The 26,957-nt window shown below is 54.4% G+C and overlaps 9 protein-coding genes across 9 annotated transcripts; 5 read left to right on the top strand and 4 right to left on the bottom strand.

Annotated features, from left to right (window-relative positions):
• Nucleotides 1–43: 43 nt before the first annotated feature.
• On the top strand, nt 44–2,459 carry BZA05DRAFT_21221 (Alpha/Beta hydrolase protein). Its single transcript, XM_051479623.1, has 7 exons — nt 44–390; nt 451–598; nt 675–812; nt 927–951; nt 1,021–1,087; nt 1,145–1,310; nt 1,366–2,459. The coding sequence occupies exons 1-7, from the start codon at nt 238–240 to the stop codon at nt 2,319–2,321; spliced, it is 1,653 nt and encodes a 550-aa protein (XP_051344692.1). The 5' UTR covers nt 44–237; the 3' UTR covers nt 2,322–2,459.
• A 613-nt stretch (nt 2,460–3,072) lies between these two features.
• Nucleotides 3,073–5,861, top strand: BZA05DRAFT_383309 (uncharacterized protein). Its single transcript, XM_051482204.1, has 6 exons — nt 3,073–3,132; nt 3,205–3,421; nt 3,526–3,853; nt 3,921–4,020; nt 4,071–5,494; nt 5,554–5,861. Exons 2-6 carry the CDS (start codon nt 3,349–3,351, stop codon nt 5,570–5,572), a joined length of 1,944 nt encoding a protein of 647 aa, XP_051344691.1. The 5' UTR covers nt 3,073–3,132; nt 3,205–3,348; the 3' UTR covers nt 5,573–5,861.
• Nucleotides 5,862–6,414: 553 nt separating this feature from the next.
• Nucleotides 6,415–7,894, top strand: BZA05DRAFT_21194 (uncharacterized protein). Its single transcript, XM_051479618.1, has 2 exons — nt 6,415–7,151; nt 7,224–7,894. Exons 1-2 carry the CDS (start codon nt 6,536–6,538, stop codon nt 7,577–7,579), a joined length of 972 nt encoding a protein of 323 aa, XP_051344690.1. The 5' UTR covers nt 6,415–6,535; the 3' UTR covers nt 7,580–7,894.
• Nucleotides 7,895–9,179: 1,285 nt separating this feature from the next.
• On the top strand, nt 9,180–11,030 carry BZA05DRAFT_383303 (NADP-dependent oxidoreductase domain-containing protein). The gene is made up of 4 exons (XM_051482203.1): nt 9,180–9,734; nt 9,799–9,873; nt 9,929–10,337; nt 10,411–11,030. Exons 1-4 carry the CDS (start codon nt 9,649–9,651, stop codon nt 10,936–10,938), a joined length of 1,098 nt encoding a protein of 365 aa, XP_051344689.1. The 5' UTR covers nt 9,180–9,648; the 3' UTR covers nt 10,939–11,030.
• Nucleotides 11,031–11,129: 99 nt separating this feature from the next.
• BZA05DRAFT_383299 (dipeptidyl-peptidase) lies at nt 11,130–13,978 on the bottom strand. The gene is made up of 7 exons (XM_051482202.1): nt 13,778–13,978; nt 13,640–13,691; nt 13,343–13,575; nt 12,129–13,286; nt 11,901–12,072; nt 11,530–11,834; nt 11,130–11,457 (listed from the first exon to the last, which is right to left on the bottom strand). The coding sequence occupies exons 1-7, from the start codon at nt 13,846–13,848 to the stop codon at nt 11,343–11,345; spliced, it is 2,106 nt and encodes a 701-aa protein (XP_051344688.1). The 5' UTR covers nt 13,849–13,978; the 3' UTR covers nt 11,130–11,342.
• A 1,003-nt stretch (nt 13,979–14,981) lies between these two features.
• BZA05DRAFT_383296 (uncharacterized protein) lies at nt 14,982–15,922 on the bottom strand. The gene has a single exon (XM_051482201.1). The coding sequence runs from the start codon at nt 15,883–15,885 to the stop codon at nt 15,172–15,174; it is 714 nt and encodes a 237-aa protein (XP_051344687.1). The 5' UTR covers nt 15,886–15,922; the 3' UTR covers nt 14,982–15,171.
• A 1,243-nt stretch (nt 15,923–17,165) lies between these two features.
• On the top strand, nt 17,166–19,540 carry BZA05DRAFT_428172 (major facilitator superfamily domain-containing protein). The gene is made up of 3 exons (XM_051486090.1): nt 17,166–18,021; nt 18,083–18,175; nt 18,228–19,540. The coding sequence occupies exons 1-3, from the start codon at nt 17,622–17,624 to the stop codon at nt 19,220–19,222; spliced, it is 1,488 nt and encodes a 495-aa protein (XP_051344686.1). The 5' UTR covers nt 17,166–17,621; the 3' UTR covers nt 19,223–19,540.
• Nucleotides 19,541–20,710: 1,170 nt separating this feature from the next.
• BZA05DRAFT_440689 (uncharacterized protein) lies at nt 20,711–23,469 on the bottom strand (the record flags this gene model as incomplete). Its single annotated transcript, XM_051486620.1, has 2 exons — nt 20,711–21,617; nt 21,689–23,469. 2 exons carry the CDS (start codon nt 23,467–23,469, stop codon nt 20,711–20,713), a joined length of 2,688 nt encoding a protein of 895 aa, XP_051344685.1.
• Nucleotides 23,470–25,124: 1,655 nt separating this feature from the next.
• Nucleotides 25,125–26,153, bottom strand: BZA05DRAFT_21099 (uncharacterized protein). Its single transcript, XM_051479611.1, has one exon. It carries the CDS (start codon nt 25,905–25,907, stop codon nt 25,332–25,334), a length of 576 nt encoding a protein of 191 aa, XP_051344684.1. The 5' UTR covers nt 25,908–26,153; the 3' UTR covers nt 25,125–25,331.
• Nucleotides 26,154–26,957: the final 804 nt, after the last annotated feature.

Raw genomic sequence — 26,957 nt, 5'->3', positions numbered from 1 at the left:
AAGACCTAGTCATGCGGTCTAAATTCTGCCCGCCGGCCCCTCAGAGATGCTATGGCATCTTCCGGTGGTGGTAGTGCTTGTGGTACATGGAGACAGTTTCCCCAGGACGGTGATATGTATGTGCTGGACTGGAGGGAAGAATCTTTGGCTTCTACATAAGGGACGGAGAATCGCCATGTTTGGAAAGTTCTCCAGACAAACAGACACTCAGGCTTCTTCCCATTGGCTCCTCTCAAGATGCTTGGACTTCTCTTCCTCTCTCTGCTTCCCGCTTCCCTCGCGGCTCCCCTATCACTCGGTATCACCCTTGGGGCTGGGAGCAATGACCTGCCCACTCTGACTCTGCCGTATGCCTCCTACAAGGCATATTCGTACGATGTCACGGACGACGTGAGCAGCCTTCCCCCCCATTATCCAGATCCGGTTCATACTGAACACCAGAGATCATAGTACTACACCTTCAGGAATATCCGCTTCGCAGCGCCACCAATTGGAGACTTGCGGTGGAAGAAGCCCGCAGACCCAGCTGTAGAGACGGCCATTCAGGATGGATCGGTTGGGTCCCAGTGCCCTCAGGCCCTACCTGAGATTTTGAGCTGTGAGTTCGCTCCGTGCCCGGTCCCGGTATTCATCGTTGTGGCCACTAGAACCGTGCAACTGATCAATGGAAATAGTTGCCTACCCATTGCTTGCGAATCTGGAGCCTTGGAGCGAAGATTGCCTGTTCTTGGACATCCAAGTTCCCGGAAAGGCGATTCGCGGAGAGGTCAAGAACTTGCCAGTGTTGTTTTGGATCTTTGGCGGTGGTTATGGTAAGTCTTGCATCTCGTACATGACTTCCATATTGGAGGATGCTGCTCGCTTTGCTTTCTTCGGCCCGGATGCCTGGGATTGTGGACCCTGACGCTAACGTGGATAAATCTTAGTCTTGGGCTCGAAATCGTTCTTCTTGTAGGCTCCACCTCCGGCAATGGTACCGTGTAATTTCCTGAAAGGCCTGCTAACGGTTTTTGGTACCAGGTACGATGGGAATCCATTACTCAAGTCTGCGGATAACAACATGATCTATGTTGCGCCAAACTACCGTGTGAGTTCTACCTTTCCCGACTCCGACGCGAGTGAGTGCTGATGTTTCCACCGTTAGCTTGGTGCATTCGGTTTCTTGAGCGGTCCTACTGTCGAAGCGGAAGGTCTTCCCAATGCGGCCTTATGGGACCAGAAGAAGGCACTCGAATGGGTTCAGAGCTATATCAGCCTCGTTGGTGGTGATAAGACTGCCGTGACCGCTATGGGAGAGAGTGCGGGTGCTGGTGAGTCCCTATCTTCTCCACCTCCTGCTAGTACACTGTGTTAATATCCTTGCAGGATCCATTATGCATCACCTTGTTGGAAACGGTGGCTCAAGCGACCCGTTGTTCAAGCGAGCGATCATGCAATCCCCGGCTTTCGAGCCAATGTACAGCCCAGTCAGTCTCGAGGCCATTTACGCGGCTTTCGAGTCAGGGGCCGGTTGTGCAGGCAAGGGTCTTGCCTGCCTTCGCACAAAGACTACCGAGGAGCTGCAGGCCGCAAACCTGGCTATCGTTGGAGATGCGCAGTATGGAACCTTTGGATTTGGCCCTGCAGTGGACAACCAATACATCATGGACCTACCGAGCATCGAGATGGCCAATGGCAACTACTGGAAGGACGTCAGTGTCATCGTCGGACATACCAGCAATGAGGGCATCATCTTTGCCGACCCAACCAAGATCCTCAACTCACAGGTCGATAAGCTCCTTGCATCAAACTTCCCGTCCATCTCCACCGCGAACATGGACGCCCTTGACGATCTCTACCCCAATCCCAGCATCTTCGGTCCATTCTTTTCCAACTACGAGCGCCTAGTCCAGTTAATCGGGGACTGGGTCGTCACGTGCAATGTTCGGGCCGTCGCAAAAGCGTACGCCGGTAAGGCCTGGTCCTACCAGTTCGCCGTTCCCCCGGGAGTCCACGGGCTCGATCTAATTTTCACCTTCTGGCGGACGGATCTCAACATCTACAACCTCTTCCAGCTCGATTTCGACCTGAACTTCATCACCGAGAAGAATCTCGCCACCGGGTTCCAGAGCTACTTCACCTCGTTCGTCCGGTCCGGAAGCCCCAATACGTACAGACAGACGGGGTCCCTTCCCCCGACGATCGATATGGTGCCCGCCACCGTGGGCACTTACGTCAAGATGTTGAATGTGGGGTTGTTGAAGTTTGAGAATGTCGATGGAGCGGATACCAGAAAAGACCGTTGTGACTACTGGGAGAGCGGTGTCTGGACTGGACGGTAGTTGGTGCGGAAGTGAGGTGTTTGATGAAAAAAAGGGCCAGTGGAGGGTTTTTGATTTTTCCTATTGTATTTCATGTATCTACCCTGCCTGCCTGGCTGCCTTTATAGTTCGATTATATCCAATTATTTTATTCTCATCAAACCTGTCCGTCCATCGAGTCGGTGAAGAAAATCTGTCAGCGTGACTATTTGAACTGGACCTGCTTGGTACCTACCTCATACCAGACCTACCTTCTAGTACGGTATGTACTGAAGAAAAGTGTGTCGCCACAGCCTGGCAAACTCAAAAGCCAGGACGCGTAATGTGGGAGAAGATATGACACGCAATGGCTATTCGCAATGAGCATAGGCAATATGGGAAGAAAAGGCTCGAGGATTAGGTGGAAGACAGGTGTCGTTCAGTATAGTACTGTATTTCTCGTTTTCTTGTTGTATATAAACCGCCCATGTTGTCCGCTCTTTTGTTTCTCAACCAAGTAGACAGTCAATTCAATCACTGGTTCACCGCTTCTCGCTCTCGCTCCCTCTCTCTCTCTTCCTCAAAGTCTATCATGAAGGCTTATATAAGGCCACCTTGATTGGCATGGGTCTTGAGTTAAAACCGTGACACCTAATTAGCCATGGTACTGGAGTCCCTAGACTAGTGATAAACCATGACCGTCATGTGGCTGTAAGGCTGATTGGGTTAGTCATCCGAAGCTGACACTGCCGCCACTGACTTTGGGTTAGGAGGTCTTGTAGAGTAGGGAGCGATCCAGTCCCTGACCGTGGACAATCTTCCCTCAACACGCCATCCTCAATCAACGAGCGTCGTAAGTCTTACATACACATCCTTCTGTGCATTACGTCTGTCTGACCTTTGTTCGGATCCTGACATCTTGCAGCCTGTAGTCAATTCACTGTGAACCGCCGCAAGGCTTTTCGTGGGATTTGGAAACGAAACCCCCCCACATAACTCCTTCCACTTGCATATCCCATCCCAACTTCTCAGCTTTCGAGACCACCGGCTCGCGGAAATACACACTGTCATGAAGCTCTCCAATACTCTACTGCTGCTGCCGGCAGCATTGGCACCCCTCTGCTCGGCCTTCTACATTCCAGGTGGGCTGCCCTCCCTCCCCCCTCCCCCTTCCGCGCGCATCTCCGCTCGGACGCGGTTCTGCGCTGCGACATGGGACGTCCCCCCGCTGATCGCTCATATGTAGGCTGGTCTGTCCGCTCGTATAAGGACAACGATCCCATAGCGTTATCGACGAACAAGATTTCGTCGCCGACGACGGAGCTGCCCTTCGCGTACGCCGAGCTTCCGTTCGTCGTCCCGGCGACGAAAGATGGGTTTGGGTCGAAATTCGGGTCCAGAACTATTGGCCTGAATCTGGGTGAGGTGCTGCGCGGCGATCGCATCTCGAATAGTGACTATGAGCTCGTCATGGGGAAAGATGAGGCGTGTAAGCATCTGGGTGACAAGGAGGTCGAGAAACGAGATATCCAGTGGGCTAGGGACCTAGTTAGGGAGGGGTATATTGTCGAATGGTGGGCTTCTCCGGTTCCTGCGGTTGGTGGGGTGGGGGTGGAGAGAGTGCTGATGGGGTTTTCGCAGGATCGTGGATAACCTTCCGGGCGCGACGTCATTTGTGACGGTTGACAAGTCGAAGAAATACTACGCGGCCGGCTTCAAGTTAGGATACCTCGAGGATTCGGTAAAGAACTTGCGAAACTTTGGCAGAGGCAAGTGCTGACAGCTGTGTAGAAAGTCTACCTCAACAACCATGTTACTCTCGTCATCCGCTGGCGACGGGCGCCCAACAGCAACCGCAAACTCATCGTTGCGTTCGAGGTCTACCCTAAATCCATCGCCGGACCGGCGGGCAAATGCCCCGAGAACTTGGAGAACCAGCCCGCGTTGGAGCTCAGTGTGCCAAAAGACGGAGAAAAGCTGAGCATCCCGTACACATACTCGGTCTACTGGAAGGAGGAGAATGGCATCGACTGGGCCAACAGGTGGGATCGCTACTTCGTCAACGACGAAGAGTCGGTGCACATCCACTGGTTGGCAATCGTCAACTCCGTCGTCATCGCCATGCTGCTCACCATCGTCGTTGCCATTGTTATGTTACGGACTCTTTCCCGCGACATTCAGAAGTACAACGAAACCGGCCCCTCTAGCGACCCCGAGGCTAGGAAGAAAGCTGCCGAGGAAGCTGAAGAAGACGAAGCATTGGAGGATGTCACCGGCTGGAAATTGGTCCACGGCGATGTTTTCCGCCCACCGAACATGGGAGGTCTTTTTGCGCCGGTGGTCGGCAGCGGTGTGCAGCTCATGTTGGTCATGATTGCACTGATCGTCCTTTCCGCGACAGGTGTCTTGAACCCCAGCTACCGTGGAGGATTCATCTCCTTCGGCCTTTTCCTCTTCGTGTTTGGTGGTGTCTTCTCCGGTTATTTCTCTACCCGCGTCTACAAGACCTTCAAGGGTGACAACTGGAAGAAGAACGCATTGATGACCGCCCTTATTTTCCCGGGGTTCATGTTTGCTTCGGTCTTCGTCCTTAACCTTTTCGTCTGGGCCCAGGCTTCATCCACGGCAATCCCGTTCACCACACTCCTTGCTCTGATCTTCATGTGGCTCTGTATCGCCCTTCCTCTTGTGTTCGTTGGCTCCTACCTTGGCTTCAAACGCGACCCTTGGGAGCACCCAACCCGTACAACCATGATTGCCCGCCAAATGCCCCCGCAGCCATGGTACCTCAAGACGATCCCTTCGATCCTCCTCGGTGGTCTCATCCCCTTTGCGGTTATCTTCATTGAGCTTCTCTTTGTCTTCAAATCGCTCTGGCAGGACAAGTCCACCTACTACTACATGTTCGGGTTCCTCGGGCTCATTGCCGGAGTGCTTCTACTAACGGTCATGGAAATCTCAATCATCATGACTTACTTTATGCTCTGCTCCGAGAACTGGCAGTGGTGGTGGAGAAGTTTCTTGGTGGGTGCCGGGAGTGCTGTCTGGGTGTTCATTTACTCCGGCTGGTACTACTGGACGAGACTGGCGGTCCACGGATGGGTCAGTGGACTACTGTTCTTTGCCTACAGTGCCCTGGCGTGTTGCGTTTACGGTGTGCTCGTGGGAACCGTCGGCTTCTTGGCGAGTTACGCTTTCGTGAGGAAGATTTATGGGTATGTCTTTCCCTTCCTACAATGACCCATCAGTGACATGGCTAATATTTTTATTGTAGTGCCATCAAGGCGGATTAATATATGGATAGGCGAGGGATGACTTGACGAGATGGATTTTGCAGACGAGTGGGGTTAAAATCATTGTCTTGGAGTGCGGTATGGATGGAGTGTTTAGTTGTCCTTTCCCAATCTTCTTGTTCCTGTACATGTATACCTTTGTCTACCCACTTAAGTACTTGGATATGTACTTGGCTTTGCTTCCATGGGCGAGGAATTCTCCAGATATCTTTTCTGTGGCGCCGAGTAGTGTAAGTACCTACAAGTAGTCTATGTAATAATGGGTTCTTCACGCAATCGTGGTTCCCCGTGTCCCGAAAATTGGTGATGCCAAGGTACATACTTCCTACATGTGCAGACGGTCCTGCAACTACCGTCCGGATCGTCCAGCGTGTCTCGGCCTATCGTATCTTTGCCTTCGTAGGGTTAGGACAATAACTACCAGCAGTCCAGTCACACGCTTTGGCTGGGTCCCTGCATGAATCCGTCTTCCCTTCAAGCTTCCGAACGAAAGACGCTATGTACGGCTGTCCCTTCAATCTTTCCCGGTGGATCCGGAATGCTTCTCGACGATCGTATTCCGTTCACTATGTTCGATATTCGTCATATTTCCTGAAATTTGACTTCCCTAGAGGCCCGAATCACGGCGTGATGGACTGCCATGAGAACCTCTACGTGAATGCCCCGCTGTCTGTGTGGCTGTGCTCGTGCCCAGCACATGACGCGCCGGGAATTGGTTAAAGTAGCGGCCTACTTTTCAGCCGCCCTGTTCCCTCCACCACACGCTCACGATACCCGCCCAAACCCCCAAGCCAGAAGCAGAAAGGGATCTCGTTCACCCGGGTGGGTCTGTGCCGTTATATGCTAACGACAAAGAAAAAAGGGGGAAGAATTAGTTATGGGGAATCGGCAGTCGTCAGAAAGAAACGTAAAACCTCCTCCTCCAGTTGAACGCTTCACAGAATATAGTATTGAGGAGTGCTGATGTCGGAACACGCGCAGCCATTGTTGGCACCCTCCCCCATCAGCCCCCGCCCGCCACCAACCCCACAACATGCAACCCAGGGCCTGCCGAAACGCTCCTTCTTCTACCCGATCCACGGCATCCCGCATCTTATCGCCCACCGCTCCCTCCACCCCTCACTCTACTCCCGCGTCCTGCCACTATGTCTGCTATCGCTCTTCGTGGTGATCTTTATGTTCGCCTTCCTATGGCTCCCCCACGTCTTCATCCTTAGCCTCTTCCACGAGCCGTTCCCGCGGAGCGCCGCCGCAACAATGATCCTCTCCGAGTCCGGCACCATCGTCGCACTCATCGCCGAGTCGTTCCTCACCGAAAAGCAGATCGTCGATGTATTCGACATCGTGCTGCTATCAGGGACGAAGCGAGTGCGCGGCCTCAACAAGCGCGCCGAGGCTATGGTCAGGGTTACCCGCGATCTAGTGGTGGACGAGGACGGCAGACGGCGGCTGGGGAATCACAGACTTAGCCCGTACATGAAGTCCCGAGAAAGCGTCCGCATGGGTGTTTACTTCATCCTCGAGCTGCCGTTGTGCTTCATCCCCGTTGTTGGCACGGCGATATTCCTTTGCCTGCAAGGTGTGTACCCCTCTCCCCGCCCCCTCACACCGCCCCCAATACCCCCCGCTGACTTGTCCGTCCGTCGTGAAGGCTTCCACCTCGGCCCTCTCTGCCACTACCGCTATTTCCAGCTGCTGGGCTGGGACAAATCGCAGCGGCGCCGCTTCATCCGGCGCAACCGCTTCCGCTACTTCCTGTTCGGGCTCGTGCACGTGTGTCTGCAGCTGATTCCGGTGGCCAGCATCTTCTTCCTCTTCTCGACGGGCACTGGCGCCGCACTGTGGGCGACGGAGTACGAGCGGCGGCTGTGGAAAGACGGCGGGCACGAGGAGTTCGACGACGAGGAGCGCGCCGCCGAGATCGTGGCTAGTCTCCCGCCGCCAAAGTTTGCCGTCGATGGCACTGGGGGCGGGCAGAAGAGTTGGTTGACTTGGTGGAGGAAGTAGAGGGCTGGCTGGGGCGTCGAGGGTGATACGGAGTTCTGTTTGGGAGGAGTTTGTCATTGGGGGAGCGCTTCTTTTTGGTTTGGACTGTGGTTTTTGCTTGTTTTGGATCGTTCGTCGTCTATACCCGTTGCTTTAAATACCTTGATTGATAGACTTTACTTTTTCTGTACTATACTTTATCAGGCACGTTATATTTGCGATTTAGCCGTTCAGCGTGTTTCGAGAGTAAACGAGGAAGTAAATTAATGTGTTGCCAATGTCAAGAATCGACATAAACCTTCTGACATAAAGTCACCGAGATGGGCGCCATAGAATAAGCATTTAACGAGGCCGCCCAGGTTCCGGTGGGATCACCGGCTAGCAGTAGATGCTCTAGCCCCATACAGGAGAGAGGCAGTTGTGTCTCGCGAGACCGGACCGGTTTGCCCACTCTAACTACGGTACTGCAGCTCTAGGTGCCGACGGACTGGGCCGCCTATGTTCCTAGCTTGACGTTCAGGAGCGGATGGATCCAACGGTAGTTTTGGAGCTTTCCATATACCGGTACGTCATACTCTCTTGCGTGATTAAGTATCGAGCAGAAGCGGAGCTGCGGCCTGCGGGAGCTTGGTGGTTTGACGAGTGACAAATCACGATGCCGGATTGCCGTATCGAGTGACGGTGAATGATTGGTTCCTGCTCGCAACAAAGACCGATGGCAGTGTGCCAGTTAGCGTTGGCCGTTGGGAAATTTGCGGCAGATATATCAATCCCCCGTTACGGCCGCTGCCATCGCTAGTTGTGGGGTTTGTGAGCAATGCAACCGGCTGCTCTATGGTTCCGTAGATGACCTCGCTCCGCATATCGGGCCGTGGCAAAGACTCGCTCCTCCAGCGGCCCCACGCAGCCCAGCGAACATTAACCATAGCAGGAAGGGGAGTGGGAAAAGAAAAGACTCCATTACGAGTCCTAGGAACAGCCTCATCGAGGTCATTTGACGAGCTTATTCGTGTCGAGGTAGTTGACGGCCGACAAACTGTCGAGGGAGAACCAACTCTCAATCCATCATTCGCTGAAATTCCCAAAAGGTTCTCAAAAAGTCAGTGGTATGATACATAACCGCAATCGACCTGGGAAGCTTCAGTTATGTACAATACATGTCCTTTTAACGCCGCTGTAGCCATCCATCCATCCATCTCGCCCCACTGAGCGGAAGTGGTGATCACGAGCACGCAATGACATCCCAGTTGCTTCGAACGCGGCCAGACATGGAAATTGCCATGCTGGTATGAGGTATGTACTCGACGAGGTACTAGATATGAGGGTTTATTCGTGACCGATGACGACTGGACGACCAATCATGTCCGTTTTGGTATCTGTCGGCGTCGGAGTGCACCGTCCTCCGGGAGTCGGGGACGGTGTTTCGCCGGCTCGCCGGCTTTACCGGAGAGAGATCATGCCGTAGAGGCTGAGACAGTGATGAAGTTGGGATGATTGTGTCGTTGGGGGGGATGGATGATGGATCACGGAACTCCATGGAAGGAACCACGAGTAGAGTACAGTACATGGATACCTAAACTGGGAATGTTTATTTATTTCCACATTTGGACTCTAGACAGCGAGAAAACCGAATCAAGAATCAAGTCCACAGTCCACTCAGCACAGTGATGACCAAAAACTCCCGGTCTGCTACCGAAAAAATGTCCTCCTCACCCCGGCAGGCCCAAAAACCCGCTTTATACATACATAACCTTGTCGATGGCCATCGCATGTGGTTAATCAATCGAGCACATGGACTCATAGATGCGTTGATGGGGATCCCGGATCCGCATCAATGTCGCTATCGCCGGGCTAATCCCCGTGCTCAACCACCCCGCATTACTCGGTCCGAATCCCCGCAGCCACCGATGCAGTTCACCCCACTAGTTAACCTAGCGGGGCGGGACGACATCATACATAGCATGGCGCTGGTCATGGCGGACATTCTATTTAATGGCGACCTCCGACTGAACCGTGGCCCTTCTCTCCAGTCTCTGTACCTTCCTTACAATACAAACACCTAGTAACACTCGCAACATACCTACCAGACAATGGCCACCGAACCACTTTCCCCCATGGAGTACCGCTTCCTGGGCCGCTCGGGACTGAAGGTCTCGGCCATTTCCCTGGGAGGATGGTAGCTACCCGCTTGCAGTCTTCTATTCAATTGGTTACCTTGCTGACACGGATTCCTCACACAGGCTCACCTACGGCGGCCACGTCCAAGACGAACAGACCTTCGCCTGTCTCGAGACCGCATACAACCACGGCGTCAAGTTAGCCCCCTCACTCGCTTCTCTCCCGGCGCATCTAACCTTCCCGCACCTAAAGCTTCTTCGACACAGCCGAAGGCTACGGCGGCGGCTCGTCGGAGGTAGTGATGGGGCGGGCCGTCCGCGAGCTCGGCTGGAACCGCTGCGACGTGGTCATCAGCACCAAGATCAACTTCGGCGGCGGCAACAGCGCGCACAAGTCGCGGGCGCAGAACACGATAGGACTGTCGCGGAAGCATGTTGTTGAGGGTATGCGTGCAAGTCTGGATCGCATGGGGCTCGAGTATGTCGACTTGGTGTATGCGCATCGCCCCGACAGACAGACGCCCATGGAGGAGGTCGTGCGCGCGTTCAATCATGTTATTGAGCGCGGTTGGGCGTTCTACTGGGGAACTAGTGAGTGGAGCGCGGAGGAGATTGCTGATGCCTGGAGGGTGGCGGATAAGTTGGGGTTGATCGGGCCGCTGGTATTTATCCCCTCCTGCTATACCAAGTCTGCTAGGTAAACATACTGATGATGAACTTGTGCGGGGAACATAGATGGAGCAGCCGCAGTACAACATGCTCTCCCGTGAGAAAGTGGAGAAAGAGTTCCACGCGCTGTACGCGCGCCACGGCCTCGGACTCACCACCTTCTCGCCCTTGAAACTCGGCATCCTGACTGGAAAATACAACAATGCCACGATCCCCGAGGACTCCCGCTTCGGCGAAGCCAACAAGAATGCGGACCCCTTCATCACTGGCTTCCGCGAGAAGTTCGGCAACGATAAGGAGATGAAGGAGCAGCTGGCGACCACGCAGAAGATCGGAGTCATCGCTGAGGAGCTCGGTGTTCCCCAGGCACAGCTCGCCATCGCTTGGATCCTCAAGAACAAGAACATCAGCAGCGTCATCACGGGCGCGAGCAGGCCCGAGCAGGTCATCCAGAACATTGGCGCACTTCAGGTGGTCGATAAGCTTACGCCTGAGATTATGAAGAGGATTGAGGAGGCCCTCGGTAATGCCCCGACGCATGAGCCGGAAAGGTTTGGTGCGCCGCCGGAGAGTTTGGGTATTCAGAGATCGTAAGCATGGGATAACTGCGGCATTGGGATGTCTTTTATACCTAAACATGTAAATGATCAAATGAACGTCCGTTGATGTCACTACTTCTCTCTGGGAGTCAGAACTTCGCGAAACTGTACCTCTATTCCGGTATTTGCAACTAGAAGCCGGGAACCGGGCGATTAATACGGAGGGTGGACACCTACAAGACCAGGCCCTCGCCGGATTTTCTTGGAATCCGGCTACGTTGTGGTGTCCACCCTCAGTACCTACTGTGAACGCACGCCGCCATCCATCCACTCGGCCAGACATCAGATATTACTTCACCTCCATACCTGAACCCGACAACTCTTAATTACACATAACCACTGACAATCAGTATTAACCAACACTTATGTACCGTAAATAACATCATTTCCCTCTGCAGTCTAGACAGTCCCCTTAACACCCGACCACTTATTAATCCACCCCAGCACCTCCTTATGCCAGACCAGACTGTTCTCCTGCTTAATAACCCAATGGCTCTCATCTGGAAAGTTCAAGCTATATAGGTATTCAATTAGCATTTACCGTCGATACTGGTGGGGTGGGGGGGTGGGGGGGAGAGAAACTCACAACCGGGACGGCACGCCCAACTCCTGCAGAATATTGAACTGCGCAATGCCCTCACTCACGGGCAGACGGAAGTCGAGGTCATTGTGTATGACCAGCTGCGGGGTAGCCCAGTTTATCGCGAAGCGGGTCGGATCGAACCGCTCGTAGTTCTCGCGGTCGTTCCACAGCGTCCCGTTGAAGTCGTGCTGCATGAAGAATAGCTCCTCGCTGTGGTAGTGGTCGAGCGTGGAGTACACGCCGTCGTGACACACTAACGCCTTGAATTTGCGGCCGAAGGGCTGGCCTTGTATCCAGTTTATCATATACTAGGTGGGCGGTGTTAGTGGGATGGATGGCGGTGGGATGGGATGGGATGGGGAAGGGAGGCTTACGCCTCCGTAGGATGCCCCCGCTGCTACGGCGTTGGCCGTGTCGATGTATTCGTAGTTGTCGGCGACATAGTCAAAGCCCCTGACCAGGTCGTCGTACGGGGCGCCGCCCCAGTCGTTCTGGATGGCATTGGTGAGTTCCTCTCCGTAGCCGGTGGATCCGGTAGGATTGATTCTGGACGCTCATCAGTCACGTATCTTCACTGTCTAAGATTGCGAAAGGGAACCCACGCAACAACAACATAGCCCTGATCCGCCCACACCGCCGGGTTCCACCTCGTGCTCCAACTATTCGCCCACGATCCCTGCGGACCGCCGTGGATCAAAAACGCGAGGGGATATGTCTTTTTTGCGTCGAAGTCACTCGGCTTCACGATCCACCCATGGATCGTGGTCCAGTTGCCCTCGTACCAGAGTTCGTCCACCTGCGAATCTGATAGCCCGGCAAGCTGCGGATCGATCTTGTTCGGGGCGAGGAGCACCTTCGGCTCGCTGGAGCCGCTGGTGCTGATGACGGCGAAGCCGGTGGAAGAGACCATGCTGCTGTTGCTGACGAGGATGCTGTTGTTGGAGATCTGATAGAACGATTCGATGTAGCCCTCGTGGGTAATTGCCTTCGGCGTGGCATTCGCACCGGAGGACACGGGCAGGGTCCACAGCTTCTCTCGACCGTACTCCTCCGCCAAAAGGAAGAAATTCTTTCTATCGGCACTATACGACAATCCGGCTGGCGAGCGATCCCAGTTGTGCGCGACGCCATTGATAACGCCACTGCCGAGCTTGGTCGTGTACAGCTTGTTCCTGTCGGATTCATACGTGGCATCGTCCATCTGCAGGTAGGCGAGGCTCTTTCCATCTGGCGAGAACGTTGGCAGCGAGGATGCACCACGGGCGTTCTTGGGAGTTCCGCGGGATGTGGGTGCGTTCACTGCTCTTGCAACGGAGGAGCCATCGTGCGGCACGGTAAAGATATACGAGGCGGTATTGTTTGCCTGCGGCAGCTCGGGAGCTTTGGACAGGAATGCTACCGTCTTTCCGTCCGGAGTGATAGCAAAGTCGGAGCCCTCACCAAACGGCTGCACGGGTGTCTCGAGGTTCTTGGTGCCTTTGAGGAGGTTCTTGAGTTTCCCGTCGAAGGTCTTCTTGGTGCTACCCTTGAGGGACCCAGAGAAGAGGGCGTAGGTCTCGGAGGTCAGCCAAACGTCCCAGTGGCGGACGTAGAGGGAGTCGTAGACTCGGGCGGTGGAGAGGGGGGTTTCGACGAGCTCCTCGTTGTAGACGGCGCCGTTGGCGTAAGCCTGGCCTGAAAGTAGAAAGTTAATGTCTCCGCTCTTTGTGACGGCGATCTTGAGATTTGCGAGAGGCGCGGGGATCGAGGCGGCCTTGTACCTGAGGGAAGATGGTGATTAGGATGCTATACAACATCAGAAGCTATGTGTACATACCCACTGGTGAACTTATTCACCGTAGAAATCCACAGCTCTACGCCGCCGGACACGTCCGAGTTCGTGCCGTTAATATATAGTAGCGTAGTATCATCCACCCACACGATCTCTTCCACGGCGGAATCATTGGTAAGAACAGTGCTCCTGCCAGTGCTAACGTCCATAACGCTGTACCATGATTTCTTGGAGTGTGTCTCGAAAGAGTACTCGGAGGTCGAGTAGATGGCCAACTTCTATAATGCAACGACGATTTAGCAACCAACCTCCTGTTTACCAGCCGACAGTAGCCATTCATACCCCGGAGTTGTTAGGAACTGCCTCTCCTCGTCTCGGTGCACTGATAAGCTTCCTATATGAGGCATCGACGGTCAGCTAAATCTGTCTCCGGGCAAGCTGTACGATCACCATCGCCGACGGATGGGCAAGTGAACTCACTCGGGTGTCAAAGTCGCCTGCGCAACCATGGCCACGGCGGGCACGAGTGCCAACCATATCAAGAGCGTCATGATCGAGCTATGAAAATTCTAGAATCCAACGAAGGGATACCGAGACCAAGGCTCCTCGAAAGCGTGAAGAAGAGCTTAGAGCATGTGCGGGAGTGCCAGGTTAAGTACTTGGTACACCTCACGTACCCGCCCGTCCTCCTCAACGGATATTAATACCGTTCTTTTCATGAGGGCTGCTAACAGACCATGGCTTTCCCGGAGGGATGATGGCAATACCGAGGCCTGGGAAGTCACCATCCCAATGCAAACAATTCACCACACGACGATGTAGTGGAGCCCCAGTGTCCAGTGTTATATCGATACGGTGCAACTAAATGACGTTACGGGCCAGGTTTAGGTCCCAGGTCCAGATAATGAACGCGGCATCGGAGTAATCCACATAGTATGTCCCCCGCCGGAGAAAGGAATATCGACAGGTCTGGTAAGTGCTCAAGCAATTTCCCTATCGCTAGTTCGTACGGCGCTTCTTCGGGCAGGTACATATGAAGCTTGTATGTACTGTCGATCCGGCGCTCGCCGCCTCCGCATCCGCATCCCAACGGCGATGCGGAATTGGCTTGTTACATGTGCTACACCAGTGAATGCCGCGCCTGCCCGGTAGATACACAGCGTCAATTCTCGGATCCACTTCCTCTTCGGGGGGTGGAAAACACGCATTAAGACATCTGGTGTTGAGGTGTAGAATCGAAGTTGCTTGAGTAATCACCGACAGAGAAGATAGAGTATAGTAACTAGAGTGGAGTGCGAGTGGATCGTGCAGGCACTGTGCCTGTAGCAAAACTGGGTGTATTGATTTCTTAGGGCGGCACTTGGTTACGCGCTGCTATATATGAGTGTATCTCATTCCTAAAGCAGAAGTGGTATCGGCATTCACAACGACAACAACTCTTCCCGCCTTTCGGTCTTCTAATCATCTCTTGTGAGGCAGCCGGCTCCGGCTCTGGTGGAGTCTATGATCCTCCCCGCCCAGTGAGCACGACACCCAGCTATGTTTATCTACCGATAGCCGTGGAATCGAATTTGGAGCAATGCCGATGGCAGTCTCGGCGGTAGAGGCGGTTGTTGACCTTGACATCTTTGGGCTAGCTGGCCAATTGATTGGAGGCCACAGCTTCCTTCGTCGCACCACTCCCCTGCCTGGAACATCAACCACTTGGTTTGCTGTATTCTAGGCTGTAGTTAAGCTTGATGGGGAGGTCAAGGAGATCATATCAAAGGACCCGATGAACATATGCAAAATTGATCAAAGAATCACATTGGTATAGCCGTTACATATGCTCCAGTCACAAATCCAAAACTCCCGAACCATTGCATCACATCCGCCTAGGTCCGTAACCGCCTATCCCACTCCAACAGCCCGAGCCCGGTAGTAACCACGGCAGTAACCCATTCCGGATCCTCTGTCTTCTCGCCCCACAATTCGAACCGTCCCACTTTCTTCACGCTCTTGTGCTGACTACTCATGAACCTCGCAATCACCCTCCCGGTGCCCTCCTCCACCAACTTCAAATTCCCCCAGCTCCACATACTGGTATCCTTCATCGTCGCCTTCCACACGACGCTTCCACCCATGCGCCCAAAATCGGTGCGGAAGCTGCTGCTCAACGCACCGGCGGGCTTGAGCACCAACGGTCTCTTCACACCATCGCTCTCGACCGTCGAGCAGTGGATTTTGGTGGAGAAGGTGTGCAGGATGACGTCACCCACGACCCCATCGCGGTAGACAAGGATGTCCGCCGCCGACCCAGAGGAGAACGGGTTGCGCGTGTGGTAGGTCACCGTGTATTCGACCGTAAACTTGTCGGCGCTTTTGATAACGTGGGCCCGCTGGAAGTTGGCGGCGGGGAAGTGGTAGACGTGCAGGGTCTTGACGGGGGCGGCGGTGGAGGTCGAGGTGGAGGATGAGCTTGTAGGGCGGGCGTCCGCTGTTTCTTTGTAGGCGGGCGGCGACGACGAGAGGGATGGATAGGATTTACGGTCGTCGTCTGCCATCGGGTCGATTGGAGGGGTCCTTGGTTTGACGGATGTGGGGTTCATGTTCGAAGGTATGCACTCTGCACTACATGCATGGCGATCTAGAGAGGCTACGTTCAATTTATATCAACGATCACAGCAGAGCAACCCATTAACATCACACAGCCACCGTTGAGGCTTAGTAGTAGGATCGACAAGGCTGAGTCTCCGAAACGACTGAATACGAAGTCGAAATGCCAAACATAGGTATATCGCTTGGTGCAGAACGCCCATTGTGATTGGAAGAGTGCAATATGAGGACGACTGCTGTTGACTTTTTACTAGAAAGCCGGATGTCGGACACCGGCCTGCGAGCATGGGCGTCAGTAACACCATCGACTCAGCCCTGTGGCATGCAGCGCTTGATTTGTTTAGTGGCGCTGTCTTGAGGGGATAACTAATCCAGGGCTGATTTCCAGACTTCCCGTCCACGTCCTGTCAAGACTGTTTGACCAAATGAACCAATCAGGCGTTGGTGGAGTGTGCAGTTCAGTGGCGGGGTACATGTCCACAGCAACGGCAAGATAATACGGTAGAAATCGCAAGCCTGTAGTTAGCAGCAACCTGAAGCGCGAGTTGAAGTGTACCGAACTCTAACTTGGAAGCTACTGGTAGGTCGAGTGGAGAAGTGAAAGTGTGGGGAAAGAGAAGCAAGCCCTTCTGGAATGTGGAGTTGACCTTTTACACGCATTTGGTAAGTAGGTCTTGGAAGGGTCGGCTCCTCTAAACCAAGCTGGTGCTTGTCTACAAATGCTTAGGGTCACGTGTCAAGTCAACCGCACAGTCTCAACACCAAGCGAATCATCCTCCTAAAGAAAGATGTAAATGCGCTGATTAGCCGATTGTGGGCTTGAGGCCATGAACGAACGCCATCATACCGCTAGTCATCCGGTACCATCTGTTGTGATGACTTTTCCAGCTGCCAGAATACCGGTAGGTAGCACAGTGACGAACCGCAAGGTACATAGCGGGGTCTGGCAGGAAGGGCCGGGTAAGGATCGCCATAGTCTAGACAGGCCGTATGCGATAATAATTTGATGTTCTCTCCCACCAACAGGACCTCCCCACGATATGTGCTGTTGGTCTCGCAGCCTCGCTCTCCGTAGCCCGAAGACCCAGCCATACGGTACCCGACCGGCCGGCACCGTCTCTCGGTCCGCTCCTGCAGACAGCGCACGCTTTCCTTCGGCAATTACGTAACTCAATGGCATCTTCCAGACCAGTCTAAGCATCCGCAATATCCGGCTTGGACAAGCTTCAAGGTTATCTATTCTCCCCGTCGCTTCTTTCTTCGCGCTTTGGATATGTATGCATGTACCGTGCAGTCGCTTTTCAACATGTCGGCGATGGCCGAAGCGTGTATAAAAACCGCCCCCACCCTTCCTGCAGATCGCGGCCTGAGAAAACGAACATTCGCTTTGGAACATCGCAGTCTGGATGGGTATTGTGGGGGTCTGGAACACACTGAACGCTCTGGAAAGGCCGTTAAGCTTAAAGCTTCTTTGCCAGCCTGTGGGGACTGTGGGGAGTGAGAGTACCTACATTTCTTGCGCCAATCCAACTCTCTCGGTCTCACGCGCACAGAACGAACAATCCAATCCGACACTGGCAGGCGTAGCCTTTAGCCTGTCTACGGAACCCGCTAGATCTGCGGGTAGCTTGTCCATCTTTTTGGTGGCGGAGGTTACCTACCGGCTACCATATGTACTTAAGTTGACTCGGATCCTCTGTCTCATTGCCATTCGGAATTCAATTGGAAGATGTCTTCGAACACCACCGGATTCCGAGACATTGCCGGCGACGACGACGTGGGTACCACACAGGCGCCGACCGATCTCCCAGTACTCTCGCACTCCCTCTCGCATACATCGGCTACACGCCCCCACCCCTCCGCCGAGCATGACCCGGAGAAACCTAGCTCCGCCTCCTCCGATGATGATGAAGGGCCAGAGGTGGAATACCCCGAAGGCGGCCGGGGAGCCTGGACGGTGGTCTTCGGCAGCTGCATCTCGATGATCGCTAGCTTTGGCGTCATGAACACCATTGGGACATTGCACGCACACCTCAGCGAACACCAGCTTTCGGGACACTCCACGGGTGAGATTGGGTGGATCTTTGGAATGTATTCTTTCCTGAGCTTTTTCGGCGGGATACAAATTGGTATGTACACATGTTCTGCGACGTCAACGAATGGAGGAATGGGATGGGCTGATGATTGCAGGACCGATATTTGATGCGTTTGGACCGAGGGCACTGTTGGTGCTGGGAACGGTGTGTTTAGTGGTGGGATTGATGTTGTTCAGCATCTCTACAGGTTTGTATTCCCATTTCCAATCGATGACCAGAAAAACTGACGTTTTATGTAGTATATTGGCACTTTATGCTCTCCTTCGGAGTCCTTTGCGGCATCGGCACATCACTCATCTTCACTCCTGCGGTAGCCTCGGTCGGGCACTGGTTTCTCCAGAAGCGCGCGTACGCCACGGGCGTCGCCACGACCGGCGGCTCCATCGGCGGAATCATTTTCCCGCTCGTGATCCAAGCCGCCATCCCTTCCGTCGGCTTCGGCTGGGCAATCCGTATAGTCGGCTTCATCGTGCTCACCTTCCTCATCCTAGGCAACGTCCTGATCAAAGCCCGGACATCAATTATCAACCCTCCCAGCTCCTCCTCCACATCCGCAAACAATAAATCATCCCTCCGCCACGCCATCACCTCCGTCAAAATCGATCTCACAGCCTTTGCTGATCCCCGGTTCTCCCTCACTACCGTCGGCGTGTTCATGATCGAATGGGCCGTCTTCATCCCGATAACCTACCTAACCTCATACTCTCTGCACCTCGGCCTACCATATGCCTTCTCCTACCAGATGCTCGCGATCCTCAACGTCGGCTCCGTGTTCGGACGGTGGCTGCCCGGGCTCGTCGCCGACAAGACAGGGCGCTTCAACATCATGCTGCTAACGTGTTCCTTCTGCCTGCTGACCGTGCTCTCCCTGTGGCTCCCAGCGGCCTACATCCCCACGCTCGTGGGCAAACAATCCGTGATGACGCTCTTCGCGCTCCTCTACGGCTTCGGCTCCGGCTCTGGCATCTCGCTCACGCCCGTATGCGTAGGCCAGATCTGTAACACGCGCGAATACGGCACCAAATACGGCACGTGCTACTTCTTCGTCAGCTTCGCGACGCTGACGGGAATCCCGATCGCGGGACAAATCGTTGCCGCGAGCAGCGGAGGGTACCAGGGCCTCATCGCCTTCACCGCGGCCAGCTACGTCGGCGCCCTCCTCGCTTTCGCGGCCGCACGGTACGTGGGACTCGGAATGAAGCGCGAAAGCAGGGGGTGGAGGGGGATCTACTGATCCCCCGGTCCCCCTCTATATATTACAGTAGTTTACACAACCCCCACAACCACCCTCCCGCCCACCCCATCCACCTCGCCAAGCTCAGTCACGCCCTCGCGCCGCACATCCACGCGTCCCACACCGACGCCGCGGTACCCGCGTCCGTCGCTGTCATCGCCAGCCGGAATCCAGACGTCGAGCTGCTCGCGCCGCAACGCTGCCTGGCGGCGCCGCCGACGTTGCCGGCGGAAACGGATTAGCCATAGGCCGGGCGCGAGAACGGCTATCGCCGCGACGAAGGCAAGCGGGAGCGCGGTGGTGACGGAGAGGGAGCGGCGGTGGAGGGTGGGGAGGAGGAGGAGGAGGAGGAGGAGGAGGAGGAGGGGGTGGGGGTGGGGGTGGGGGGACATGAAGGAATGATAATGATAATGATAATGATGGAAACCCGGATAGAGGAGTGGACGGACGGAGCTATGAGTGTACCTACCTACATAGTACCTGTGAGAGATGAAATAATGAAATACTTCCCCCGTCGGACTGGACTGGACTGGATTGGACTGGGTTCTCCAGACTCAAAAGTGACGAAGGCTACTGTTGCTGTTACTATCACTGCTGCTGTTTCCGTTTTGTTTCCATTTCCGTTTTTGTTATCTTCAAATTGCATGTGACCTCTAAGATACGTGTATAGTAGACCGCACTGCGGAAATGAAACCACTACTTTCTCCGCACATAATATCATTATGATCGAGTGTGTTCACTAGTATCCGTCGAGTGACATTCGATGCTAATTTATTCCTAGCGTAATGTAGTATAGAACTCTCCATTGGAACCCACCGCCGCCACCACCACCACCACCAAGAAACGCAAAAAGCAAAAGGAAATATTAAGGAAGTGACTTCCTTCGGTGTGATATCTGTAACCCAGTGTCTGTAACCCAGTCCCGTCTCAGTCCCAGTCCCGTCCCCCAAAAGTCGAACGAACGAGCGGAAATGTTCCGCTCAGCAAAACACAAGCAACCAACCGACCAACCACCGAGCCCCCCCCACGCAATTCCAAACCGCAATTCCAGCCCCTAAATGATATACAAGAAGCAATAACCCCCTCCGCCATCACCATCACCCTCACCATCACCGCCGTGATACCCGCAAAAAGCACGCAAAAAAAAGCAAAGCAAAAAAACTAAACTGTAGAGTAAAGTAGGTACTGCGCACTCCCTTGAAAACAACCAAAGCCAAAGCCAAGAAGAAAAAAAAAGAAGAAAAAAACAGAAGAACGCCCTGATAACCCATCCATGTATCTTGTATGTGTGGAATAACTTCCCCAAGACCGAAGCAAGCAAAAGGAAAAACAACAAAAGGAAAAGACGAGGTGTGAGAGATAGGTATGAGAGTAAGTAATGATGCGTTCCAGATGTTGGAGTTAAAAACAGAAGGAAACAAGACGTTTGCCGGTGTCATGGTGCGGGTGGATGGATATATGTACACCTTCATGGACTGTCCCCACCCTCTACGCTGCTGTGGATGCCACACTTATGCCCACGATCACTCCCACCACAGCACCAATGCACGCAACAGTAGCAAGGACCAACGCAATCTTCCTCTCGACGCTTCCGACTCCGCGAACTGCCCCAGTTGTCCAGTTCGCGACAAAGGTATCAAACCCTCCGCAAGCCATCACGAACCACAATGGTGGAAACAGCACACACGCCAGTAGCAGCAGCCGACCGATCTTCTGTTGTCGGTGTAAAGTACTGTGGTCCTGGTCGACCTTTGCTGGGTCCATGTCGACGTCTTGCGGGCTGTACAGGTGTGGCGTCAAGGAACGACGCATAAACTGTCTGGGCCGCGCGGGAAATTGGCCGAGGAACCGTGACGGGTCCCAACTGGAACGATGGGCTTCTTGTGGTGGCCGAAGCAGGCCATTATCGCGACATGTAATTCTCTGCCCATCCTCGGAGGTGGCGACATCTTGGGAAGATCTGCCAGTGTCGAGTCTGTTGTGTTCCGCACCGAAAGTACCAGCCCTCATGCCGCTCCCAAAAATCTCTAGGCTGGTCAAGCTGCCACCGTTCCTTATTTCTCTCAATGCGGGATGAGTCTGAGACACCCTGGCCTTCTGACCTTTACCCGGTGGCACGTCGTACGTGTCGTCTCCTTGCGGGATATCACCAACGAACGGGTCGGTAACAGGCGAACGTAGGATGGCACTTGGCGGTCGCTTGAGGAGCGAACCACCCACACGATTTACCAGCGGCGACGACGACGGGTACTGGGAGCCATCTGCGGGTTTGGGAGGTTGCGCAGGAGTGGGCGCACCAAGCGCGTTGCGGTTGGGAAACGAGAACGGTGCGTCGTAACGGTATTGTGGTACAAATACCGGGTTGTCATCCGATGTCTGGCGCATACGGTAAGTGCTTGATGCGGTCAGCAATGATCCTATATGCACTGGTCCGAGCGGACGGGAACTGCAAAAAGGCAAACTTACAACTCGTATCTCGGGTCCGCTGGGTGCACGATAACATCCTCGTTGGGTTCTTGTGCTTTCAGCTTCCGGGTTTGTAAGATGTCCGGTATCGCTGGAATCAGACTTTTCGAGTCGTCGTAATCGTCGCTGCTGCGCGTAGGCGCCGTGCCGATCGTCCACTCGCTCTGCCCGCTTCGCGACCGCGTATGACTCCTCTGGTCGTGTGTGCCGGGCTCAGATGACGGCGCTCTCGCTTTGCCTTTCTCTTCCCGCGTCCACTTGCTTCCACCATGACGATCGTCGTCGTCGTCTGCGCCGTCGCTCCCTGCGGAGCGGCGCGTAGATGCAGGCCCGTCGGCGGTAACGACGATAGCAACTCCGCTCACCCCACTTCCTGCCGATATCTTGCTCAGTCTCTTCAATCCTTGCGCAAATTGCTCTTCCGTCGTGCTGCCGCCGGCTCCCTGCGTCGATATTCGCCCGTTGATGATGAACGAGCTCGACGATATTTCCCTGCTCATTACCGGTCGCCTCGATGTGCTCCCCGTTGTGCCGTTCCTGGTCAGTGACGATTGGCTCCGCGAGTTGCTCGAATCGCTTCGCGATGGATCGTTCAGAACACCACTGCTCGCTTTCCTGCTGGTGCGATCGAACGGCCTCGACGAGGTCTCACTCTCGGTCCTGGGCATGCCGACGGGAGCGTATGAAGTTGGCGAGTCGGTCGTAACCTCGAACTGAAACCCCCCATATTCCCGAGCCATAGATTCCTCCACATACCTCCTCTCCCGACTTTCCGAAGAAGACTGAGTATCCACCGTTCCGTTACGTACAAGATCATGTCGTGATCGCAACGTTCGATGCTGGGGTTGCGTTGTTGGGATGAGTGAAGGCACGAATCTAACCGGCGAGATGTCATGTTCGGAGATGTCGTCCTCTTGTGTACCAGCGGGACTGGTTGGTTTCGACCTCGTGTAGTAGTCGTAGTATTTCATACTTCCGTCGTTGTGGCCTAAAAGTGCCACATCTCTCACCGTCGACTGTCGCTGTTGTTGTTGCGGAAAGATTTCTATCCTCACTTCACCTCCATTGATAATCCTCCTCCCCGTGCTGCTCCCAACATATCCCTGGCTGGCACTAATGGCGCTTATAGGGCTGATGTTTGGGCTGATGTTCTTGTTGTGTGGATAGAGCCCCTGCTTCTCTATTGTGGGCTCAAGGTCATCCTGCAACGAAGTATGCGACGACGCCATGGGATAGTGTAGTGAGAGTGGATTCCCGGTGCTATTCGTCGAATGGGAGTTATCCTTCCGATGTCTCCGATATCCACCCTTGGTCGTAGACCAACTATTTTCCGAACTCCCGCGTTTGTGGCCTCTGAAAACCCTGGTGAACTTTTCCATCAACGAATTGTGTTGCGAGTCGACACCACTGCCACCACCGTGTCCTTGAACAATCTTTGAATCTACGGCCCCCATGTTATCCACCGGAGTGATGGGCGATCCCCGATTGCTCTGCAGCAGCACCGAGTTGGGTGGTGATGGCGGCGTCTCTTGTCGTCCCGGTAGTTTCGGCCGTGCGGAGGAGGCGTTCACATTCGTATCGAGAGGCGCAGGTTTCGGAGGCGCGGGCGTAGACGATGTGGAAAACGACGGCAGGGACCGCGGACTCGTCAGTTCCCTATCCACATGGTCATACCGGTGTATGTTCGTGGTCGTCGTCGGAGAGGGAGAAGGAGGAGGCGAGGATTCCTGCGAAGGCTTGCGGTAGGGGACCACGGGGCCATCGCCGTAGAGGATATCCATGGGGGTTGGGGAAGCCATTTTACTTTTTCTTGTTCTTTTCTTTCAACTCAGGCGGATGGCGCCGGCCCCGAGTTGATAATGACAGGTGCAGACAGATGGCGGCGGAATGTCGTGCAGGTATCTAATGATAGGCAGGCAGTAGTAGTATTGGAGCACACGAGAATGTGAAGAGGATTGGACGATCGAGCTGGAATGGTGGTGGTGGGAAGGGGATGTGGATGTTGTTGAGGTGATTCTCGGGATCCTATTGACTCGGTCAGACTCGGTGCCTTATTTGGAAGCAGCCAATTGAGTTTGCACGACGGGAAAGCAGCCGGGGGCGGAGTAATATTCTCCTGAACGACTGGCTATCGGACGGGGAGGCTTACTCGTTGGATGAACTAGAGCACGAGCTGTAACATCGAACAATCGAGCTCACGGTCACGAGCTCGATGGTTGCGGTTGTTGTTGGCGGAGAGGCAGACTTGTCTGTCCGGTCCCTCGCTCTGGGCAGTGGACGGTAAGCAGGCCGGGAATATGGAATGGTGATTGCAGTATTTGCAGCAAGAACCGACTGGTTTTCCGGAATGAAGTAGGGCGCTGGGGTATGTTGGGGGAATTGATTGATTACAGTCCAGGCATGACGTGACTCTTTTTGTTATTTGTTATTGGGAGAGGTATTTTGTGGGCGACAAGAGAGTGCTCTAGAGTGGAACGAGTAGAGTAGAGCAATAGGACAGAACGAGTAGAATGTAGAGTACGGAGAAGCTGGGTAAATTGCAAGATTGGCCGCACAGATTGCTGCTGGGGCGTTGAGAAGCGAACGTGAGTGAAGAAGGGAAGACGAGGCTAGCAGTTGGCAGTTGGGAAGGGTGGAACGAGAGTGAGGGGAGAAGGGGTCTAGCGGGTGCAGTTGGTGGTGGTGGTGATGGTGACGTTGGTAGTTGGAGGTGGTTTGGGGTTTCGAAGGGCTGTTTGAATGTCAAGGGAGCGTGTGTGTGTGAGCGTGTGAGCGTGAGTGTGTGAGTGTGTGAGCGGGCTCAGGTTGTGGTGAGGCGTGGCATTGATTGTGGTTTGGCCAGGGGGTGAGGATATGGGTAGTTGTGGGATTATCTTTTTGGGGGAGGGGGCGGCGGGAGTCGGGACTACTCTGCTCTAGAGTAAGAAGAGCGGGAGAGGAGGGAGGGATGGGGGGGGGGGGGGGGGGGGGAGTCACAGTTCGCAGCCGGCAGTCCAGCCAGGCTCCAGCCAGCAGCCAACGGGGAGAGATGACGACAGACAAGGAGGGAAGGAAGAAAGGGAAGAAGGAAGGAAGGAAGGAAGGAACGGGGGCGGTGCGGTGTGTCGCAGTGTGTCGCGGTGCGGTGTGTCACGGTGTGATTATTTGGATGGTGGGCAGGGGCTCGGGATGGGCGATGAGCCGCCGCTCTTTCCCGGCAGCACGCAGCCAACCAGGCAACCAAGCAAGCGAGCGAGCGAGGGGGGAGGGAGATGGAGATGCAACACTTCATGTAAGGTACGAATTCTGCGGAGCGACGCTGTGTGCAGTGTGCATGCACGCGCGAGTAGGGACTTGGGTACTTGGTACCTATGGTGCTATGGTAGGGTTACGTACGCGTGGACTCGTTCAAGGCGTCGTCTGCGAGTTTCGTCGATCGTCGTCATGTCCACGACCATGATCGCCGGCCGGACTATCTGTAGTCTGATGTTCGGGCGGTCTATTTGCTCGTGTGGCTATTCGCGTATCACTCAAGGAGACATCCCACTTTACTCTCACCACAATCAGACTGTCAGCAGAGTTTCGCGGCCTCTCCCTCTCTTCATCACGAGAAAATTTCAATGTTACCTATGCCTGTCGATCGTCACCGCAAGCCCAAAGCCACCTAGCCCGCCCCCCATCTCCCCCGCGCTGTCTCTTTTATTATTACATATTCTGCACCTTCGTTTCCCTCCCTTTCCTCCTTTTCTCCTTCTTTCCTTCCGTATGTATGCTCACTCCACGCCGCACGGAAACCCCAAACCGCCCGTTCGGTTCGGCGCCGGTCCAGCTCCAGCATCCAGCATCCAGCATCCTCAGTCCTGCACGCGGTACATGAAGTAAAAATAAAAGAACAAAAATAAAACCCCAGAGAAAATGCTGCCCAATGTCCAATGTCCATCCATCTTCTTTGTAGATACATCTCCCTACAAATTTGGTTACCCTCGGAACAAATCCGGAAAGAAAAGAGACAAAAAAAAGTGCCGTTTGAAACACAGAAAGAAGGAAAGAAAAGCTCAAAACAGCTGGTGTTTGAACTCTTGTCGATCGTCCGCGTGGTGCGTGGCCGCCCGCCTTCGCGGCTCCGCCCCAGATCCCTCCCCACTGCCCACGGACAGGGCTGCCAGCTAAAGCCACTGCAGCCACAGTCACAGCGAGACGACGATCGATCAGCGCCCATCGCCCATCTGGCATCTGGCATCCATCCCTATCCAACTAACTAACTATTTTCGTCTTCGTTTCTCGAGCCTCCAGATTCCAGAAGTCCGCCGACGCTTCGGTACACACACGACAGGTAGCATAGATGCTCTACTTACAACGGAACGCAACTCCGTCACAAAGGAAAGGAAAGGAAAGGAATCACGTGTCGTGACTGCGCTCGATCCCATTTCTTTGGACTCTCGACTCAACTGAGCTCGGGTTGGGATTGCAGGGCTGTGGGTGTCAATTGTGATAGGTGGAGCTGTGGTTAGCTGCCCCCCACTTGGGCATGCGTTTTCACTGGTCAGGATTCAGGACTCGGGCGCAACTAGCTGGCAAAGGTCGTGTGCATCCATCCTCACGATGGCATCGATAACCACTTGTAAGTTGTCCTCCTACTACGATATGATGGTTAGAGCACACCCAACACTGAGAATAACTTCCCCACACCGGGATGGCCATCAGTGGCATGTCCCATTGTCCCATTGTCCCTTATGCACAATGCACACCTACTTTGTCCGGCATCATGCGAGTCGCGAGTCGCGACGCAGTCACTATCCAATGACCATCCCGTAGTTTCCCCTTCACGGGCTTCTACCCCACAAAGAACGGCGACGGAGGTCCTCTACTTTGTTCGTACATATGATATCCACCACCGCCGCCTCGGCTCGATCCAACCGAAGAGTGGAAGCTATGTCCTCTACATAGAAGCCGTCACCGCAGAGTCGATCACGGGGCACAGAGGGGGGGTGCGGGGGGTGCATAGGGTCAATCCATTCCACGGCTGCCATTCGGTCCCCGTGTGTCCACTGCCCACTGTCCACTGCCCGTCATGCTGAGTCGCCGACGAGAAGTTATCATTCGAGCCCCCTCCCCTTCCCTCTCCCCGGAATAACAGTTAGTACGTCCATTCACAACCCGCAGTTAAGTACGGTATGTATTGTGCCTGCAGCGACAGCAATCTATCACACCCGCCCTACGCCTGTGCCTGTGCCACCTGTTTGCATGCGATGTTGCGATGCTGCGATGCTATGTAGAGTACGGTGCTGCA

This window comes from Tricharina praecox (assembly GCF_024521635.1).
Source record: "Tricharina praecox strain CBS 144465 chromosome Unknown BZA05scaffold_1, whole genome shotgun sequence".
NCBI lineage: Eukaryota > Fungi > Ascomycota > Pezizomycetes > Pezizales > Pyronemataceae > Tricharina > Tricharina praecox.
This window is presented reverse-complemented; position numbering and strand designations above follow the sequence as displayed.

Bases quoted from the DNA above. Each gene is read 5' to 3' on its own strand.
- BZA05DRAFT_21099 (XM_051479611.1), bottom strand. From the start codon at position 25,907: ATGCCAGATGCCAGATGGGCGATGGGCGCTGATCGATCGTCGTCTCGC.
- BZA05DRAFT_428172 (XM_051486090.1), top strand. From the start codon at position 17,622: ATGTCTTCGAACACCACCGGATTCCGAGACATTGCCGGCGACGACGAC. The intron at 18,022-18,082 runs GTATGTACACAT...TGATGATTGCAG, and splicing joins TTTCGGCGGGATACAAATTG to GACCGATATTTGATGCGTTT. The intron at 18,176-18,227 runs GTTTGTATTCCC...CGTTTTATGTAG, and splicing joins GTTGTTCAGCATCTCTACAG to TATATTGGCACTTTATGCTC.
- BZA05DRAFT_21221 (XM_051479623.1), top strand. From the start codon at position 238: ATGCTTGGACTTCTCTTCCTCTCTCTGCTTCCCGCTTCCCTCGCGGCT. The intron at 599-674 runs GTGAGTTCGCTC...CAATGGAAATAG, and splicing joins CCTACCTGAGATTTTGAGCT to TTGCCTACCCATTGCTTGCG. The intron at 1,311-1,365 runs GTGAGTCCCTAT...ATATCCTTGCAG, and splicing joins GGGAGAGAGTGCGGGTGCTG to GATCCATTATGCATCACCTT.
- BZA05DRAFT_383309 (XM_051482204.1), top strand. From the start codon at position 3,349: ATGAAGCTCTCCAATACTCTACTGCTGCTGCCGGCAGCATTGGCACCC. The intron at 3,854-3,920 runs GTGGGCTTCTCC...GGGTTTTCGCAG, and splicing joins GAGGGGTATATTGTCGAATG to GATCGTGGATAACCTTCCGG. The intron at 4,021-4,070 runs GTAAAGAACTTG...ACAGCTGTGTAG, and splicing joins TAGGATACCTCGAGGATTCG to AAAGTCTACCTCAACAACCA.
- BZA05DRAFT_383303 (XM_051482203.1), top strand. From the start codon at position 9,649: ATGGCCACCGAACCACTTTCCCCCATGGAGTACCGCTTCCTGGGCCGC. The intron at 9,735-9,798 runs GTAGCTACCCGC...TTCCTCACACAG, and splicing joins GCCATTTCCCTGGGAGGATG to GCTCACCTACGGCGGCCACG. The intron at 10,338-10,410 runs GTATTTATCCCC...CGGGGAACATAG, and splicing joins TGGGGTTGATCGGGCCGCTG to ATGGAGCAGCCGCAGTACAA.
- BZA05DRAFT_21194 (XM_051479618.1), top strand. From the start codon at position 6,536: ATGTCGGAACACGCGCAGCCATTGTTGGCACCCTCCCCCATCAGCCCC. The intron at 7,152-7,223 runs GTGTGTACCCCT...TCCGTCGTGAAG, and splicing joins GATATTCCTTTGCCTGCAAG to GCTTCCACCTCGGCCCTCTC.
- BZA05DRAFT_383296 (XM_051482201.1), bottom strand. From the start codon at position 15,885: ATGAACCCCACATCCGTCAAACCAAGGACCCCTCCAATCGACCCGATG.
- BZA05DRAFT_383299 (XM_051482202.1), bottom strand. From the start codon at position 13,848: ATGACGCTCTTGATATGGTTGGCACTCGTGCCCGCCGTGGCCATGGTT. The intron at 13,576-13,639 runs GTATGAATGGCT...GTTGCATTATAG, and splicing joins CAGTTCCTAACAACTCCGGG to AAGTTGGCCATCTACTCGAC. The intron at 11,458-11,529 runs GTGAGTTTCTCT...ATACCTATATAG, and splicing joins TTGGGCGTGCCGTCCCGGTT to CTTGAACTTTCCAGATGAGA.